At 40.4% G+C, this 17,876-nt stretch overlaps 2 protein-coding genes and 1 non-coding gene across 4 annotated transcripts in view; 2 read left to right on the top strand and 1 right to left on the bottom strand.

Moving 5' to 3' along the window:
* ctdspla (CTD (carboxy-terminal domain, RNA polymerase II, polypeptide A) small phosphatase-like a) overlaps positions 1–1,618 on the bottom strand; it is a 31,616-nt gene extending 29,998 nt beyond the window's left edge. For both annotated transcript variants that reach the window (XM_051410961.1, XM_051410962.1), the window contains exon 1: positions 1,313–1,618. In XM_051410961.1, the coding sequence (XP_051266921.1) occupies positions 1,313–1,388 (76 nt within the window). In that variant the 5' untranslated portion in view covers positions 1,389–1,618. The remainder of the gene's footprint in view (positions 1–1,312) is intronic.
* Positions 1,619–9,438: 7,820 nt separating this feature from the next.
* LOC127369314 (glycine--tRNA ligase) lies at positions 9,439–16,641 on the top strand. Its single transcript, XM_051410558.1, has 17 exons — positions 9,439–9,735; positions 10,139–10,240; positions 10,823–10,925; positions 11,034–11,175; positions 11,555–11,643; positions 12,334–12,410; positions 12,515–12,660; positions 12,751–12,900; positions 12,993–13,155; positions 13,288–13,452; positions 13,536–13,644; positions 13,755–13,899; positions 13,999–14,084; positions 14,194–14,303; positions 14,609–14,702; positions 14,812–15,002; positions 16,128–16,641. The coding sequence occupies exons 1-17, from the start codon at positions 9,472–9,474 to the stop codon at positions 16,251–16,253; spliced, it is 2,262 nt and encodes a 753-aa protein (XP_051266518.1). The 5' UTR covers positions 9,439–9,471; the 3' UTR covers positions 16,254–16,641.
* Positions 11,338–11,472, top strand: LOC127369825 (small nucleolar RNA SNORA84). The gene has a single exon (XR_007886123.1). It is a non-coding gene; the product is annotated as a small nucleolar RNA SNORA84 (small nucleolar RNA).
* Positions 16,642–17,876: the final 1,235 nt, after the last annotated feature.

Genomic DNA, 17,876 nt, shown 5'->3' with positions numbered 1-17,876 from the left:
TGGGTGTAGCAGGAAGCTGTGGTCCCTCTGGCCTGCAGGCACCCTGTGGCTCCGTGGAATGGGTGCTAGTGGGGGGAATGTCAGGGCCCTGAGCTCCAAACAACCATGCCCTCCTGCTGTGATCTCCCAGGGACACCTGTGTATCCCACGTGTGTGTGTACACAGTACTCCACAGCCTCATTTTCCTGTGTGTGGACTCAAATCTGAATCCAACACAGAGTCACTGGCCCGCACAGACTAGTGAAAACCCCTCTGAAAGTTAATGAAAACTGAAAAGCTCCTGACTCATGAGGGGGATTTGTCGTTGATGTCATCACCACATGGTGAAGTGGCGACTCTTGTGCAAAACAACAAGAGAGAAAATGTGTTTTTCGTTCAGCCTCTACGGTAATCTGTAGAGCAGCTGTTGAGCTCTTGTTTTCAGGCACTTTTTACACAGCTGGGAGCGGACATTTCTGACCATGTAAACATTCACTGTCGGTTATGTGATGATAACTGTTTTATTATCATCAAATACCGTACAAAGGAGCTGATAAACAATACATTTATTTATTGCCATTGTTGCTTAATTGAGGTAGTTTTATTCTAAGATGAAGAAATGTGCAAAATAAACGTGTTTCCAATATTACCACTGGGGTTTCTGTTAATAAATGTGTAAACACACCTTCCAAAACACCAATAAAGGTACTTCCAAATGCACTACTACATATATACTTACTTAAATTATTAAAAATGTGTGTTTTTCTTCAAGTACAGCAGCTAAAACGGTTTGATTTTTTTTTACCCCTGGTCATCGGTGGTATTTGTTATTAGTAGTACACCAAGCATTTTACAGTGTCAGTGATGCATACATGGATGTCGCCAGTGCAAGGAAAGGAGTAGAGTACCCGCCCCCTGTAGTAAACCCAGCTCACTCCACACAGATTACAACAAAAATACATAGGCTATATCACATCTTTTAAATCGCAAAATGTGTGCAGTTTTAAAATAAGGTCTAGTTTGCCATAAAAAATAAAGGTCCTGGCAATAAAGTTACAGCCCAACATGATATATATTGACAGGCTGGCTGAGGGCTCTTAATGTTTCTCTGTTCAGCTGAACAATGGAGGTTTTCCGTCGATACTCAGGCTTTGCTGTTGCAGTCCGGAGCCCAGTATCCTCTCTGCACTGAGGGCTGCAGATCACATTTGGCAACCGAGCAATGTAAATAAACTGCGGCTGCAAAATTTATTTATTTATTTGTCAAAATGAAAACAACAACCGTTTATATATATGTGTGTATGTGTGTGTGTGACATTTCTGCGCGCCTTACCTTTATCTTGACTTGAAGAAATGCTCTCCTCCTCTTTCGGATTTGCAACCTGTGTTATTATGGACGTGTTGTCCATGGAAACGAGATGTTATGCACCTTCGGCTACACCGTTTTTTTTTTTTGTTTTTTTTTTTATTCCTTGGCAAACATTACCCCCCACCCCCCAAAAAAGCGTACTACAGTCCCCCCGGCTGCGCACAGGCAAGAGCGTCCGCTGTGTGCAACATTAAAAATCCCATTTCTATTCGAAGCATGCAGTCCCGTTTCAACCTCCTCCCCACCCCACCACCTCCACCCCCATCCGGAGCTTACAAACAAGACGAAATGTCAGCGAGGAGAGGAGGAAGAAGAGGAGGAGGAAGAAGAAGAAGCGGCCAACATCTGAGGTGACAGTCCGATGTGCAGGAGACAAACAAAAGCGTCAGTCCTGCGTTGAAGTGGTGTGCGTCCGCTGTGGGTTGTTGCAGGCAGCATAGCACCCCCGCCTGCTGCCTGCTGCCCGCTGCTGCTGCTGCTGACTGCTGCTGCTGACTGCTGCCTGCTACTGTACAGCTCCGGCTTCAAGTCCACACGCTACAATATCAACTGCGTGATACGGTTACAGTGTTTACCCAGAGATGGCGACCGTCCTCCTGCCACAGGGACCATGCACGCAGGCTCGACTACAACAACACGCCTTCAAACATTTTCCTTGGTTATCCTCCACAGTCCGAGCTCGGGAGGGTAAAAAAACAAACAAACAAAAAAAAAAAAAAAAACAGAAGAGGCTCTCATCCGCCCACTGCTCACTGTTTTATTAGTGTTTCATATATTTGGCAATATCAGGATTTTATTTTAAGGGAAAGAGTTGACTAAGCCCACCCACTTTAAAAGAAAGAAATGTGTAAAATCTACTTGTTCTACATTCTTTATATGAACTTGACTGCTTAAAACATTTGGTTTGTGACCTGATTGGAAAGTGGGGATCGAATATCCTTGAGCCTTATTTGATTATTTGGCTTTGTCCGCTTGTTCAGAGGGTATGTGAATTAACACTGCGGGTATATGGATGAAATCATATGCCCTTTTTGTTGTGCAGATCTTGTTGCTTGTTATTGTTGTTTGTTCCTGGTATTTTTGTTTTAGCTTTCTATTATGCCCACCTGCTTGCTGTTATTTTTTTATTTACTTTTTTGTGTGTTATCTTATTGTGATTAATGTAGTGCAAAGAAATCTGCTACAGTAGGTCTATATATTTGGCAAATTTCATCTCCCTATATGATTAACTTAAGCTGTTTCATATCCTTCCACACAATGGCAGTAATATAATTCTGGCGGAGAGATACTTTCTGGCTTAAAATAGTCCAATTGAAGGATTTTGACTTAAAAAAAAACATCTGATCCAGAATTTAAAAACCCTCATAATTTAAAATTCAAACCTCCAAATTCTCTGAAACAATCCTGAGAGTAAGACCTTTATGTCCTCAGTGGTGGGTAAGGTCCTACAACACATGTAAAAACTGTTTATCTTGAATATTATGAATCTAATATATCTAAAATTTTGGTTTATTAGACATTTGTTTTTCCAAAAGTTGAATAAGAGAGGAGTTACATTTTTTAAGGGTTACTAGAGTGAAACTTTTCTTTCTCACAAGAGACCTATTGGTATCACTTACAACACTTTATAACTAATGACTTTATTAATGGTTAATAATAGATCCGTTATAATCCATTCATATCAATAACTTTTAGAAAGTTTCGAAATCCCTTTTTCTGGCGTTTGTCCTTCAGTATGACACATGACGCTTTGTTTATTTAGCTCTTTAATTCATCAGTAAGATGGATTATTGTAAATTAATAAATTACCTATTAACCTTTATTACTGCAGACGTGATGCTTACTAGAAAAATGAAAAACAAACACAAGAATTTATTAATGAATTGTCAAGAACCTGGCAACAGAACCTGGCTTCTGACCCACCTGTAAAGCATTAGTAAATTAATTAATATCCATTAATAAATCTGTCATTTATAAATGCTGGGGTCTATAAGTATCCCACATTTCCCATAATGCAATTCTGGACCACCTTATTGGCAGAGCTTTCCTGGGAACTAAACATGTCTTTCAAATTCCACAACGCAAGGGTTAGGGTTTGTATTTTCTACTTAATACTCTCCAAACCCCCTGATGACATCACTATGACGTCATCGGACTTGGCGAAACAACCCTCAGAGCCACAGAAGACTTTAGTTGTTTTTCACTGGCGGAGAAGTTCTCTTGGCGATGAATTACTCGACCTCAACAGCATGTGTAACATAAGCGAGTTGCCCCTTTAATCTACTGTTTACATCATGCAGCCTATTCCCCATCTCTTGAGCTGATATCCACCTGTGAGACCTACACACCCTCCACATTCACTGATAAACAAGCATTATTCATGCTATTTCAGCCTCAGTGGACCGTAGAATAACAACAAGGGAGATAAAGTGGTTTTCTGGTCTGCTGCCAGCAGTGACGTGTCTGAGTGTTCGTCCCTCTTCACCTTCGCTGTCACTTTAATGGAGCCGAGGCTCACGCAGCCCCAAATGACCCCACCTGAGAGACAAGTGTATGACGGCATACGGGCGGGAGGAAAGCAACAATAAGTGCAGGCTGTCATCTGTTGATGCTGTTCATAATTAGTGTGTAATCTCCTAGCCGACATAATGCTCTCACTGTGGGTCAGTGGCTCTGTCCTGATGCTTACAATAATGTATGTGTAAAATTGACACCACAACACAGGCCCCTGAGCCGCTTTGTGACAATCACAATCACTTCTCAGCACTTGACAGTCAGTGTCAAGTTACTGTGTCTGTTAAAACTGCATGGCCACTTGAAGTTAAATGACACAGAGCCTGTGTGTTGGTTGCTTTACATAGATAAGATGAATAATTCCTCAAAGGAAAATGGGATACAATACAGGAACTTAATTATCAGTGAATGTGCATTGGTAATTATTCAGGGTTTAGCATCTATAACATTAATCAGACTGTTATCAGACAGTATGGACATGAAACATAAAGGTGCCAGTTTCTGTTCACTCACCTTTTACAATGTTGTAACTAATGGCTTTATTATTGGTTGATGAATAATTTACTAATGCCTTGTACATATTTTATTTGCTTATTTTTGCAGCACACAATTAAAAGTACTTCAGCAAATGTACATCTGTTGTCCCTCTACAGATTATAGATCAGTTATAAGCCATTAATGTGAACAATTGCAACTTCATGGTGCTTATCTTTTTTATCTAATATAATACAGTTATAAATGTTGGTTTTCCGTTACATATACATCAAGGCTATAGTTATATCTGTTGCTGCGTTAATGTCCACATTCTCCGCCATTTTATTCCAGAAGGTATAAGTCATCTTTCTAATGAATTAAAAGCAGATACAATCAATGTTTTATATTAACAATGGATCACAACTTCGTACGTACTATAAATGGTGTTTTCTACCAAACGGCACACAAGGTTAGCTACTACAGTTCGCTTTAAGCAAACAGAGCGTAAATAAGATAAATGCTAATGTTGCTTCAATTCTGCTAGATGTGTAAATAGGCAACTGTTTGCTAACATGTGTGCCCTGTCAATATAAAAGGTGATATGTTTGTTTTGTGTTCACAGCTTGTTTTCACTGCCCCCTAGTGGCTACAAATCAACTACTGCAGGTTTAAGAGCTAAAAGGATACGTATCCTGCCGGGGGATTAAAACCTGCCCCAGGTTTTGTTTTTTACAACCTGGAAACCCAAAGGTTGCTCATATATTGCTGGCTTATAGCTGATATATAAAGCACTGGTAAATGCATTAATACAGCTATAACTTACAAATGACAAACCTTTTATAAAGCATAACTTATTAGAAAATGGTACCAACAATGATTTTTTTTCTGGTCATATAAATATTAATGCAAAGGTTATATCATGGTTGGTTCTATAAAAAAACTTTCACTTTAGTAAAATCCGGAAGCAGCAGATAAAAACAGTCAGTTGTATGATTGTCAACTGGATGTTTGACTGAGCACAGCACTTAAGAGCTTATTGCAGATACAGATAATCGCTCTTTGAACAATCGCAGCTGCAGGGCACAAATATTTCCTCACCCACTTGTTGGTAAAGAGAGTGGTGAGTGTCAAAGGGATAAAGAAAAACCCTCACATAATGGACCAACACTATCTGAGATGAGGCCAAAGACTACAGGATTCACTTCTTGATCTCTGACATCAAACATCACTGGCCGCTGACATGTCTCTCTCTGAGGGAACCGGAGTGGCACGGCCCTTGAGCAACGCATTTCTGTTGATGAATAATTAAAATAAATATGGTCTTGATATTAACTTTGATAAGACACAGATGATCTTTCTCACAGCCTTCAAATACATCTGGTGTGCTGTCAGACTGCGGGGCCCTTGAATGTTTTATGAACGTGGGTGTAGCTCAGTAAGGAACTGGAATCACATAATCCTTTCTCTCTCTCTCTCGTTTTCTCTCTGGATGGGCCTCTCGCACATTGTTTCCTCAAGATGTTGAGCCTTCAAGGTCCACCCCACATAAACAATGACACGGTGAGGCTTATGCAGGGACACAGCTCAGTACAGGAATGGAAGATGTAGAGAAAAACATTTGCAACAAAAACGCTTTTTGTGTGTTCCTCTTTCTTGATCACAAGATGTTTGCAGTTAAGCTGTATTATATTCTTGGCATTATAGACCATTTCAAAACTAGGAAATGTAATATGATGAAACCAGTTTAGTTCCTGGAATCTCACTTTTAAAACGCCTGGACACAAATTACAGGACAACACAGATTGTAGAAGGAAAAATACATTAAAATGTGCTTACTTCTCTTCGGTAATCTGATAGATTCAAAGTCTCTTACAGCTTTAAAACCATATGCCCAAAAAGTTCAAATGTGTTTCAAATAAATATTTTTAAAAAATACCCCCACTTTTTGTACAAAATGATCAATAAAATGTAATTGTACTGGTTGGATTTGCTTCGATAGAAACAAACCATGAGTTTGCCTCTGGTGCCATCTTGTGGAAAGTTGAAGCTATTTTCAAACAACTTTATTTGTAACATGGACACATTTAGAAAGATTGTGTAACATATATCAGATGTGTTTTAATCAGCAGTTAATTCCTACCTTAAAATAGACATTCATTATCACAAATATGTGGAAATTAAACATTTTAATTTCACCACCATGATGGTTACAGGCATTTTATATTTGACATTAAAAGAGGAGAAGAAAGCTGTTTCATTTTTATTTAATCACTTTTTCATTCTGTTTTATTTTCCATTTAATTTCTCTTTAGATTTAAACTGACAGCACAAAATCATACTGTGTGCAATGCTTCCTCAAAGCAGGCTGACTTTATTATAGCTTTACACAAAAAACACATCATTTCTGAATCCAAGCACCTTTCCTATGGAGCAAAAGATCAGAACAAGTGCTTGTGTAACCAGATTTTGGACTCTTTGCAGGTCACAGGTGTAAATAATTAAATTAACTGTGGCTGAATTCCATTTTGCTGCTTCAATTTCAGGGTATTGTGCATGCTGGCTCACTGTCGTTAAAGGTGTCAGGTAACACCTGTGTGTATCCTACTATGACATCTCAAACTGGCTACAGTGAAAAAGGTCTATTGGATCAATGGAATTTACCACAGAATGAGTCAAACTGATCGAGTCAATAATCCAACACGACCACCTTTTTACTGTCAAGCGGCGCACAAACAGACTGACATGCTGAAAGGACCTTGAGAAACCAGCCATTGTCAGTCAAATGTCAGGAAATCGTTTTATCAATGAGGTTTATTAAAATGATTGAAAAACTGAAGGCCACATCTTGTCTTTCATCTGCTAAATCAGGACAGGTTTTAATAAGGCTGAGATGATTAGATTTGAGCCCTGGGGATATGTGAAGTGTCTGGGATTTATCTTGTGGGAGGAATGATCGACTCCTTGTCTTTACAAAAAGGCAATTCTGGTAACGGAGTCAGACAGAGCAGATATCACAGGATGGGTTATTATTGGGGATTCAACAATTATCTGAGGGTTTATGAGGTCTGTATTAAATTAGCTTTCCTGTGTTCACTTCAATTTCACCATCACAAAATTCTGGAGGAACAAAGAGGATCCAAACAGACGCACCTCATCCTTTATTCCTCCCCCGTGTCTGGATCAACACCTGCAGAATGACTGTTCACAATACAGCTGATATCAAATACGTGAAGGACTACTGAAGAACAGAAGTAGAGATTTTTGGACTTTCTTGCATAGAGAAGAGAAAGCAGTCTAAAAAACTGTTAATACAACAAATCTTCTTGGAGTTTTGACCCTTAAATGAATATTTAACAGCGAGCAAGGTCCACTGTGTCCTGAATATTGTACTAATGTAATAACTGTTTTCAGAAAAACAGCAGTCTACATACAGCATGACTACCTTTCAACACTGAGCAAAATTGGGATTGAAGAAACTAAGGGGCATAAATGTTACTTTCTGTTGCATAATATAAATTGATATATATATTAACACTCAAGGTTGCTCACAAATGTAATAAAAGTTCCCATTAAACATTTCTAATTCAATTAAATTCCTAAAAATGGCTGTAATATGCTTCAATCTGAATGCTCACATTGCTCACAATGCTTAATTCTACCAGCCAAAGACAAAACAAAACAGAAAGAAAAAGTAAAAGTTAGGAATTTACTTTTACTTTCACCAAAAGTGAAATTATACCACTGTAGCTATTTTGCTTCCCCTCTCAAAACCAAAACTATAACCTTTTTATTGTGAAAGTAAAACTTTAAAACTGCAAAATCATGAAATAATAATTCACAATTATGCATAAGAAGAAGATATACTTTATTGAAAAGAATAATTTCCCCTAGGGGAAATTGTTCTTTTCACCCTTTTTATACACACACACAGAGTGAAATGCACACTTCATGCACTTGTGGACATGCAACAGGGAGGGAGATGGTGGTGTGATGGGGTTGCAACGTTAACAGCGCTCCATGAGCAGGTTTTGGGGTTAGGTTGCCTTGCTCAAGGGCACCTCGGCAGTGCACAGGAGGTAAAGCTGGCACCTCTCCAGCTACCACTCCACACTCCATATTTTGTGGTCTGTGGGACTTGAACCAGCAACCCTCCGGTTCCCAAGCCAAGTGCATACACACTGAGCTACTGCCACCCCATAAATCATAGCCTAAATCACAATTTTGACTGATGAGACAGTGACATGTTGTTCTACTAACGTTAAATAAATAGTACTTATATACAATATCTAACACAATATAGAGAATAGATATGAATGCATAGGTATCAACATGTAGTAAAAGTAAAAATAAAGTAAAAATGGAAATAGACACATAAAGCGGTTTGGAGGCTCGTTTGTACCATCTGCCATCAGACTCCACAACGCCACAGCACCCAGTACCTCCAGACCCCGCAGACTAAGACTGGTTTAAACTCCAACCTACAACGCACAAACCTTTTGCACAACAATTTATATTTAATTTCTAGATGTACAGTTTAGTTTTAGTCAATCTGCTCAAATATTTGTGCACCATTCTTACTTGAATATTGCATAGTGTATATACTTCATTTATAGTCTTATTTTTTCTATCATATTTTGCAATATTTTATTTTGTGATATCTTGTTGTACCTCCACTTCTGTTCTTTTTATTTTGTACTACATTGCTTTACGCTGCTGTGTCTATTTTGAATTTCTCCTAAGGGGGATCAATAAAGGAACATCTTATCTTATCTTATATAATAAGATAAGAGCCTATATACAAAGTAAAGGTAAATGTAAACATATTCCACAGTATTGTTGACAGAAATTAAATAAATAATAATGAGTTTTAAGATTATTTAGTAAAATATCTGTACCATCTTGTCATTTAATTTTTTTTATTATTATTATTTCACAGTCAGAAATAGACTTCCCTACAAACACGAGTCAGTGTGATGACCCACAAAACTAAAATATTAATTTAATTAATTTAAAGTTATTTAACGAATCTACCGGTTACGTCACCACGTACGCGAAAGTGCTCGCAGCGCAGCGGAAGTCGCATCTACTCAAACATCCAGAGATTTCATCATTCTCCGGTAGCATTACGGCGGTCCATGCTTCGTAGCGCAGCATCAGCACTGCTGAGGACCAGCACTGAGATCTCCTCCCTCTGTCCCGTGTCCACGGTCCGGTTTGCTCGGCAGTCGCTCCGCACTCCGCCCCGAAACAAGCCGTTTTCAACATCGGTGTGTTTGTGTGCGAAGAGGAAGAAGAAGAGGGAGGAAGAAAGCCTGTGGCAGCAGCTGGCGGAAGGACAAACCATGGACGGCAGTATGGAAGAGATTCTCGCCCCTCTGAGGGTTGCAGTCAGAGAGCAGGTAACACCTACTGTCTCCCAGTCTCTGCTGGTCTGTGCTGACTCGGTTTGTTTTCGGGGTCGGATCACTTTTTTTTTTTTTTGGGGACTCACAGTCGGTGTGATAGCTTGCTAAGCTAACCGGCGGCTAACCCTTACGGAGCTGTCAATGAATGAGGACAGCCATTGCTAGCTCGCTGCTAACTAACGCTAGCTGGTGGACATGTCTGCGCCCTTTGCCACGTTTCATTGTGCAGACACCAGTGAGCAGGGTGGGGTTAAGAGAAGAGGCTCATTTTAATGCTGCTACCCAAATAGAAGCTTTATTATCATGCCCAGATTTGAGTTGAATCGTAGTTGAAGGTGTGTCAGGGTTTTTTTTTTTTTCTGTATGTCGGTCTCTAAGCCACCTCTCTGTGCTTTAGGGGGACCTTGTGCGTCAAATGAAACAGGATGGAGCTCCTGATGTGGATGTGACTAAAGCTGTGGCTGAACTGAAAGCAAGGAAGAGAACCCTGGAGGCCAAGGTAAGTGCAGCTTTTACTGTGAGTGTGATTTCATTGAATTTGCTTTACAGTTAATAACTTTTGTTGGAGAAAATAAAGACATGACAAAGAGGATTTGCTTTGTCATCACTGCACTTCTCGGCTCTCCGTTAGATAACCAGGCTGTGCTGCAAATACTGATGCACATTCATGCACTTTGGCTCACTGGTATCAATCCACTGTGCTGACTCAAGATGCAGCGCGTTTGACGTCATGGAGGATTTGATTTGAGGTTAAATTTGGGCACTGCAAATCTGATATTTTGCCAACGTGGCCCCTAAAGGTTCACTTACTACAGTTTACAGCTTTCAACTCACAGGAAGTCTCACGCTGTGTAAGAGCATCTTGTATCGTGTGGCTGAAGGTCTAATTATAGGTGACATAATGACACCTGAGCCAGCTTCGTTATTTACTAAATGTAAACAAGTCTCAGTTTTGTTTGTACAAAACTAATATCAAGAATGCTTTTCCATGGTCAGATATTACAATATTAGTCCTGGTCATCAAACTCCTTAGCATCATTATGGCCTATGTGATTAAAAATATTGTAAATTCTCATTGCAGGAACTGTCATTACAACCCAAAGATGACATTGTTGACAGAACCAAGATGGAGGATACCCTCAAGAGGCGATTCTTTTACGACCAGGCCTTTGCCATCTATGGAGGTAAGATTACAACAGCTCATATTAGGAAAATAAAGGCTTCAGATGTTGTGTAAATCATTGTATACATCGTCTTTAAGCGCTCTTTTACCATGTAGTAATTCTCATCAGGTGTGAGCGGCCTGTACGACTTCGGCCCTGTGGGCTGTGCCCTGAAGAACAACATCCTGCAGGCCTGGAGGCAGCACTTCATCCAGGAGGAGCAGATCCTGGAGATCGACTGCACCATGCTGACCCCCGAGCCTGTCCTCAAGTAGGTGGCCCTGTAATGCTTGTTCATTGATTCAAATGTGTTTTTGTTACCATGGGATGTTTAAGAATGAAACCAAAAGTCTTTATCGTTCATATCGTGTCTTCTATGGGTGTTTTGGTCATCATTTATGTGTATTTCATTGATAAAGCTGCTGTTAAAAGTGCCTTGTGGTTCCCAGAGTCAGCTCCAAAGTGCTGAACTGTGGGTTTTTGTTAACAGGCACACATTGATTCTGCAATTTTATGCATGGAAGCTGCCACTATAGCAGCCTTCCATAGCCCGGTTGCAGATACATTGTTTGGATGGAATTAAATATCAATAACACTTCTTTTAACACAAATAATAAGATGTTATGTTTGTTTGCTTATTTTCCCCCCAGGACATCAGGACATGTGGACAAATTTGCTGACTACATGGTGAAAGATGTCAAAAATGGTGAATGCTTCAGGGCTGACCACCTCCTCAAAGGTAAGCCTCCCTAACCTGCCAAAGTATATTTATAGACTTGGCTACTGTGTGAACTACAGATTAGTCTCCTTAAAAGCACCTCCAGCGGAGAGGTCTTTGTAAGTTTTTCATCTGGATTATTCATGGGGAGTCTGCCGAGGGAGGGGATTGACACAGTCCAAACTTGTGTTGTCAGTGGCTGCTGCTGGTTGGCCAGGCTCTGAGTATCACTGCTGTGCCCGAGGGAGAATTGAAGTGGTTGGACCAGCAGAAATCACACAGGGCTTTCATAGCAATACAAGCTGCTGGGATCACAGAGACTGGAGCTGTGCCAAAGTCCTGGGGGGGGGACATTTGAGATATAAGGAGAAGATGTTATTTCTGAAAGACCTGGAGTCAAATTGGCTCAGATGCCAGAAAGAAATGACATGATGAAACTTTAAAATGTTCTAACAGAAATATGTCAGGTCATGTTATGTAACAAATTTGATGCAACATTTTAACTTTAAAAAGACGTGCATGTCATCCTACTTATTAGTTAACAGTTAAAGAGAGCAGGGTGACCGATAGCAGATATATAGTGTCGCTATCAAAACAAAGGAAGGTCCTGTATTATTCTATTCTACAGAACAGATGGTTGTTACCTTGGTCTGTCACGTACTGTCACAACTGTTTGTGAAAGCATTGTTTTCCTCTTTCTGTGTCCTACAGCCCATCTCCAGAAGCTGATGTCTGATAAGAAGTGTTCAGCAGAGAAGAAGGCTGAGATGGAGGAAGTCATCACTCAGGTCCGTGTTCACTCAGACAAAACGCCCAATTTGAGGAGTTATGTGGAACAGCACAGAGTTTTAAATGATTCACTGAACTAGTTTTTCTCCAATGTTATTTTCAGATGGACAACTACACCCAGCAGGAGCTGACGGACCTCTTTGTCAAGTACAACGTCAAGTCACCCACCACAGGAAATGACCTCACACCGCCCATCTCCTTCAACCTGATGTTTCAGACGTCCATTGGACCAGGGGGGAATATGACAGGGTAAAGTGAAGCATAATAGAGGAGAGAACTTAAGCTTGTGGTCAGAGTTTGTATCATTGTTGACTGACTGATTTGAATCTGAATGTGCAGCTATCTGAGGCCTGAAACAGCTCAGGGAATCTTCCTCAACTTCAAGCGTCTATTGGAGTTTAACCAGGGAAAACTGCCCTTTGCTGCTGCTCAGATCGGAAACTCCTTCAGGAACGAAATCTCTCCTCGCTCTGGACTCATTCGTGTTAGGTGAGAGAGAGCCACCGTGTCGCCTATTAGTAAAAATGTTTTGTTCCTGTACTTGTAGAGAGATATTATAACTGCTCCGAATGTCCATGCAGGGAGTTCACCATGGCTGAGATCGAGCACTTTGTGGATCCAAGTGAGAAGGTCCACCCTAAATTCTCCAATGTAGCCGACCTGGACATCATTTTATACTCCTCCAAGGCCCAGACTAGCGGCCAGTCTGCACAAATCATGAGGCTAGGGGACGCTGTGGAGCAGGTTGGAATCACTATTACTACAACTTCAGTCAGATGTTTGCACTGTTCATTTCACTTGGTAACTTTTCACTGTGAAAATGTGAAATATAAGATTGCATTCTGATGTCGATTCTTATCCATCTGTCTAATTTAGGGAGTGATCAATAACTCCGTCCTGGGATATTTCATCGGGAGGATCTACCTCTACCTTACTAAAGTTGGTATCGCCAAAGACAAGCTGCGTTTCCGACAGCACATGGACAACGAGATGGCTCACTATGCCTGCGACTGCTGGGACGCTGAAACCAAAACCTCCTATGTGGGTTCTTTTCCAGTCCTTCCTTGTAGCTTGTCAGGTAGTCCGCACACTTTTGCTCAAAGTAAAATGTTTGTGCCTTGCAGGGCTGGATCGAGATTGTGGGCTGTGCTGACCGGTCTTGCTTTGATCTGAAATGCCACGCTCGTGCTACAAAGGTCCCTCTGGTGGCTGAAAAGCCTCTCAAAGAACCCATATCCTTAAACTGTTGCAGCCCCTAAAGAAAATCTTTTGTTCCCTCAGAACATTTTAAGCACACCAGGACTTCATTATTTCTCGGTTATTCTCCTTAACTTCTCAACACAAAGTTGTCAATGTCGTCCAGTTCGAGCCTAACAAAGGAGCCATTGGGAAGGCGTATAAGAAGGATGCCAAGATAGCCATGGAGTACCTGTCTGTGTGTGACGAATGCTTCATTACAGAACAGGAGCAGCTGCTCAGTGAGACTGGGTGAGTGCTGGTAACTGCAGTCTCACAGTATAGGTGCCTGACGAAAGGTCGTTGTTTGTTGTTTTCCAGCACAGTCAGTGTCTTATTCTCACTCCACAGAGAGTTCACCATCGAGACAGAAGGCAAGTCGTTCAAACTCACAAAGGACATGGTCAGTGTGAAGCGATTCCAGAAGACTCTGCATGGTGAGATTCATTCAAGAGATTAGATTTTTGTCTTGGGTTTTGCCTTTTTTATATCTGCAAAACATAAAACTTGTATAACACACATTTTCTGTATGTTTGTCGCCCACAGTGGAGGAAGTTGTTCCCAATGTAATCGAGCCCTCCTTTGGCATTGGGAGGATCATGTACACCATCTTTGAGCACACATTCCATGTCAGAGAAGGTGACGAACAAAGAACAGTAAGTCTGAATCTACTTAAGACAGAGTAGGACTGTTCACCAGGGCTGGGTGACGATATCTGACATTTCTGTCTCTGTAAAATACTTCATCCTCCTCTTCTAAGTGCTGACTGTGAAGTGGTTAACTGGTTCATAATCTTGAATGACTCACATGACACAAGCTTATTAATAGTGACCTAATCAAAGCTGACTCATTAAAATCCTCAAAAATGTTTGTATTGCTCAGCCCTGTCGGACACTACTGTTGCATTGTGGATGTATTGTAGTGTTTTTCTGACTGTAATTTTTATTTTCCTTTGCAACAGTACTTCAGCTTCCCTGCAACTGTGGCTCCATACAAATGCTCCGTCCTGCCTCTGAGTCAAAACCAGGAATTCGTGCCCTTCGTGAGGGAATTATGTAAGTGCCCACATAATGATAATGTACACGTTCTATTTCTGTCTGTGTAGAGAGAAAACGCCATCTGCTGCTGCTGTTTAACTTTTTTTTTGTTCTTTCTCCATCTTAGCCGAGGCAATGACTAAAAACGGTGTGTCTTACAAAGTGGACGACTCTTCAGGATCCATCGGCAGGCGCTACGCCAGGACGGACGAGATCGGAGTGGCGTTTGGCATCACCATCGACTTCGACACAGTGAACAAGACGCCTCACACGGCCACTCTTAGAGACCGCGACTCAATGAGGCAGATCAGGGCAGAGGTACAGCACCAGTTCCCTTTGTTTGTTTGTTTGTTTGTTTGTTTTATAGGTTCAACTTTACAATAGTTTTTTTGCTTCGTAGCTCTTCACTGTCGTCTGTCACTATACATGAAGTCACGTTTGCGTGTGTAGAAAGCGCTCTCGTTAAGTGGACTTTATCTGAACTGCCAACCTGTACGCATATTGCATAGCAGGTGTACATTTTAAACATCGGAGTACGCTGGTATGATTTCTCTTTCTAAACTACGCAAAAAGGTGAAACTTGTGAGTTCAGCTGTGCACAAGATCTCCTAAAGTCTAAAAGAAAGAGGCTGCAGCGACTAGCCTGCTCAAAAGCAAAAGAAGAGTTTGACCAATCCTAGCGCTGGATTCATTCCCCCTGCCAACCCAAATATCAAGCGGGGAAGATCGTGATTTACGAGCGTAATGTCATTTCAAGAGACTGTAAATTGACACGTACTACATACTCATTATGAAAACTATCTCTATTTAGAGTTACGTTTTGACACGTACGCGTAAGCAGCATTTTAAAGTTGTCAACATGAAGCTAACAATCTGGCTCTGTTTGAGTAATCAAATCGATAATAATGCTATTTTACAACTTGAGATCATAAAGATGATTCCTCCAAAATGTAGTGGACTGTAAGTACAAACGATTTAATCTGTTGGATAATTTGAGGACATGGTGGGGAGTTGGGAAATTACTGCGTACAAAGCAAAGTGGTGTGAAAGCATGTGAACTAAGTGTTGCACTATTGTAGTACTCAAAGTATTTTCCCAAGGTTGGCAGGTCCGTTAGGCAGGAACAATCCATCACCACGGATACTGATAGAAACCATCTCACTCAGCTGTTGGGTTCATTAAAGTGTTGCTTCCCTGGAAACACAAAGCATTCTCAATATATTGACCATGTGAGATAAGAAGGTCTGTTTTGTTTTTTCCAATTGCATGTGTAAAAACTGTAAAGCTAAAGGACAAACTAAAGTAATTTGGGGTCACAGTGAAGGTAGCAAATGCTTCAAATTCTCCATTTCTAAAAAATAATGTTCATAGGGAGCTTGACAATTGTGATGATTACACACACAATTTAACACAATCAGGTAAACATGTTTTTTCTCTCCTCAGGTCAGCGAGTTGCCTGTGATTATTCGGGATTTGTCCAACGGCACTTTGAGCTGGGCAGAAGTGGAGAGCAAGTACCCCATCTTTGAAGGACAGGAGACCAGCAAGAAGGACACAGTGGAAGAGTAAAAGCTCAGTCGCCGACCAGTAACTCCATGAAAATCCACGGACTTGTTGCACATGCATCACCAGGAAGAATATTGCAACTGTATTGTGATAAGCGATAGTGGTGCACCGAGCCCTCTTTGTGTTCTACACCACTGCAATCACTAAAATGTCATGTATTCATCATATCTAACAGTTGTGGAAAGCTTGCACAGGACTGTTGTTTCTCTGATGAGCAACTTTTCATCCATGCTATGACCATGTCGATATGTTTTAAAAGGGAGAAAATGTAATCAGGTTGTTGTCGTCAGTGGGAGGATTCTTCCACCATTCCAGTTTTGAGGCAGATTGGATTGAGATATTTAACAATTTCAATAAAAACAGCCAGCACTTACTGGACACGGGCATACAACTGTATTGTTTTCTATCAACTGACTGAACAACATTCACCCACTAATTTCCACAGATCGCTACTACAATGAGAGCATCAGGTCACACAATAGTATTACTAAAAATCATCTTTTAATCCATATACCTACAGAGCCTTTTGCACAGACTTACTGCTGCACAACACCACAAACTTAATCAATAGCCACAGCCTTATCCTCAACCACAAGGCTTATCTTCATGTGTTTGTCTCCTTATGTAAGAAGCTATGCACTATCCACTGAAAGTAAATCTATTTATATTACCATTCCAGAATAAATGGAGACGCATTAAAGGAAAACTTTAATGCTTTAAACTAGTTTATCATCTACATTTCCAAGGCAATATCAACATTATAATCAAGATGATATTCATAATGATGCAACTGAATGTCTTCTCCCACACATTGACTACAATGGTAACAACATATGATGAAAATCCACTAAAATACAACATTTCTGATACAATCTGTGAAGCCATACTCAGGCAGTCTCTTTGTTTTGGCCATTACTGTTGTTGACTAAGATGTAGACAGTTACTTTAAAACTTCTTCTTTATCATATAGATATAACAGAGTGGAACAGGTTTTTAATGCAATAATAAAGTTTGGGCAGTGTATGCAGCTTCATCATGTGTAACGTGGAATAATCCAGACTGCATCAAGGATCACAGTCTAGCAGCAGCCCTTTGATGTTGACTATTAATTCTGACCACAAGGTGGCGCCAGATGATTCATCGGTATTGAAAGTTATTTAAAAGGGGAAGCTGGGACTTAAGGAAGACACTAAACCTCCACATGCTGTAATACAACAGTCTGTTGGCAATGTCCAGGTAGAGAATAGAGATAAAAACATGTTCCTGTTGTGTGGAATATCTAGCACAATATGAATACTAAATATTATTAATATAATTAGTAGGCAGGCTGGGTAACCCACAAGGTCACTGAATAAACTCAATGCAGTTGGGCCTTTGTTTTTTACCCTGTAGATCTTTTTTTCTTTGCACATCTCTGTCAAAATGTGTAAAATCAGATTTATTTTTCACGTCCGAGGCTGCAGTTTATTTTTTGATTGTGCAGTTATAATATTAGTGTAAGTCAAACTTTCATTCTCTCCAAAAATAAGTCCAACATCCTACTTGTTGGTCAGTTCTTTGACTTGATATGGTATGCTGTACAAGTACTCAGATTTTTTTAAGGAAATATCAAATTCCCACAGCCCC

Source organism: Dicentrarchus labrax, unplaced genomic scaffold (genome assembly GCF_905237075.1).
Source record: "Dicentrarchus labrax unplaced genomic scaffold, dlabrax2021, whole genome shotgun sequence".
Classification (NCBI taxonomy): domain Eukaryota; kingdom Metazoa; phylum Chordata; class Actinopteri; family Moronidae; genus Dicentrarchus; species Dicentrarchus labrax.
The sequence above is the reverse complement of the archived record's forward strand: the minus strand, read 5'-3'. Positions and strand labels throughout refer to the sequence as shown.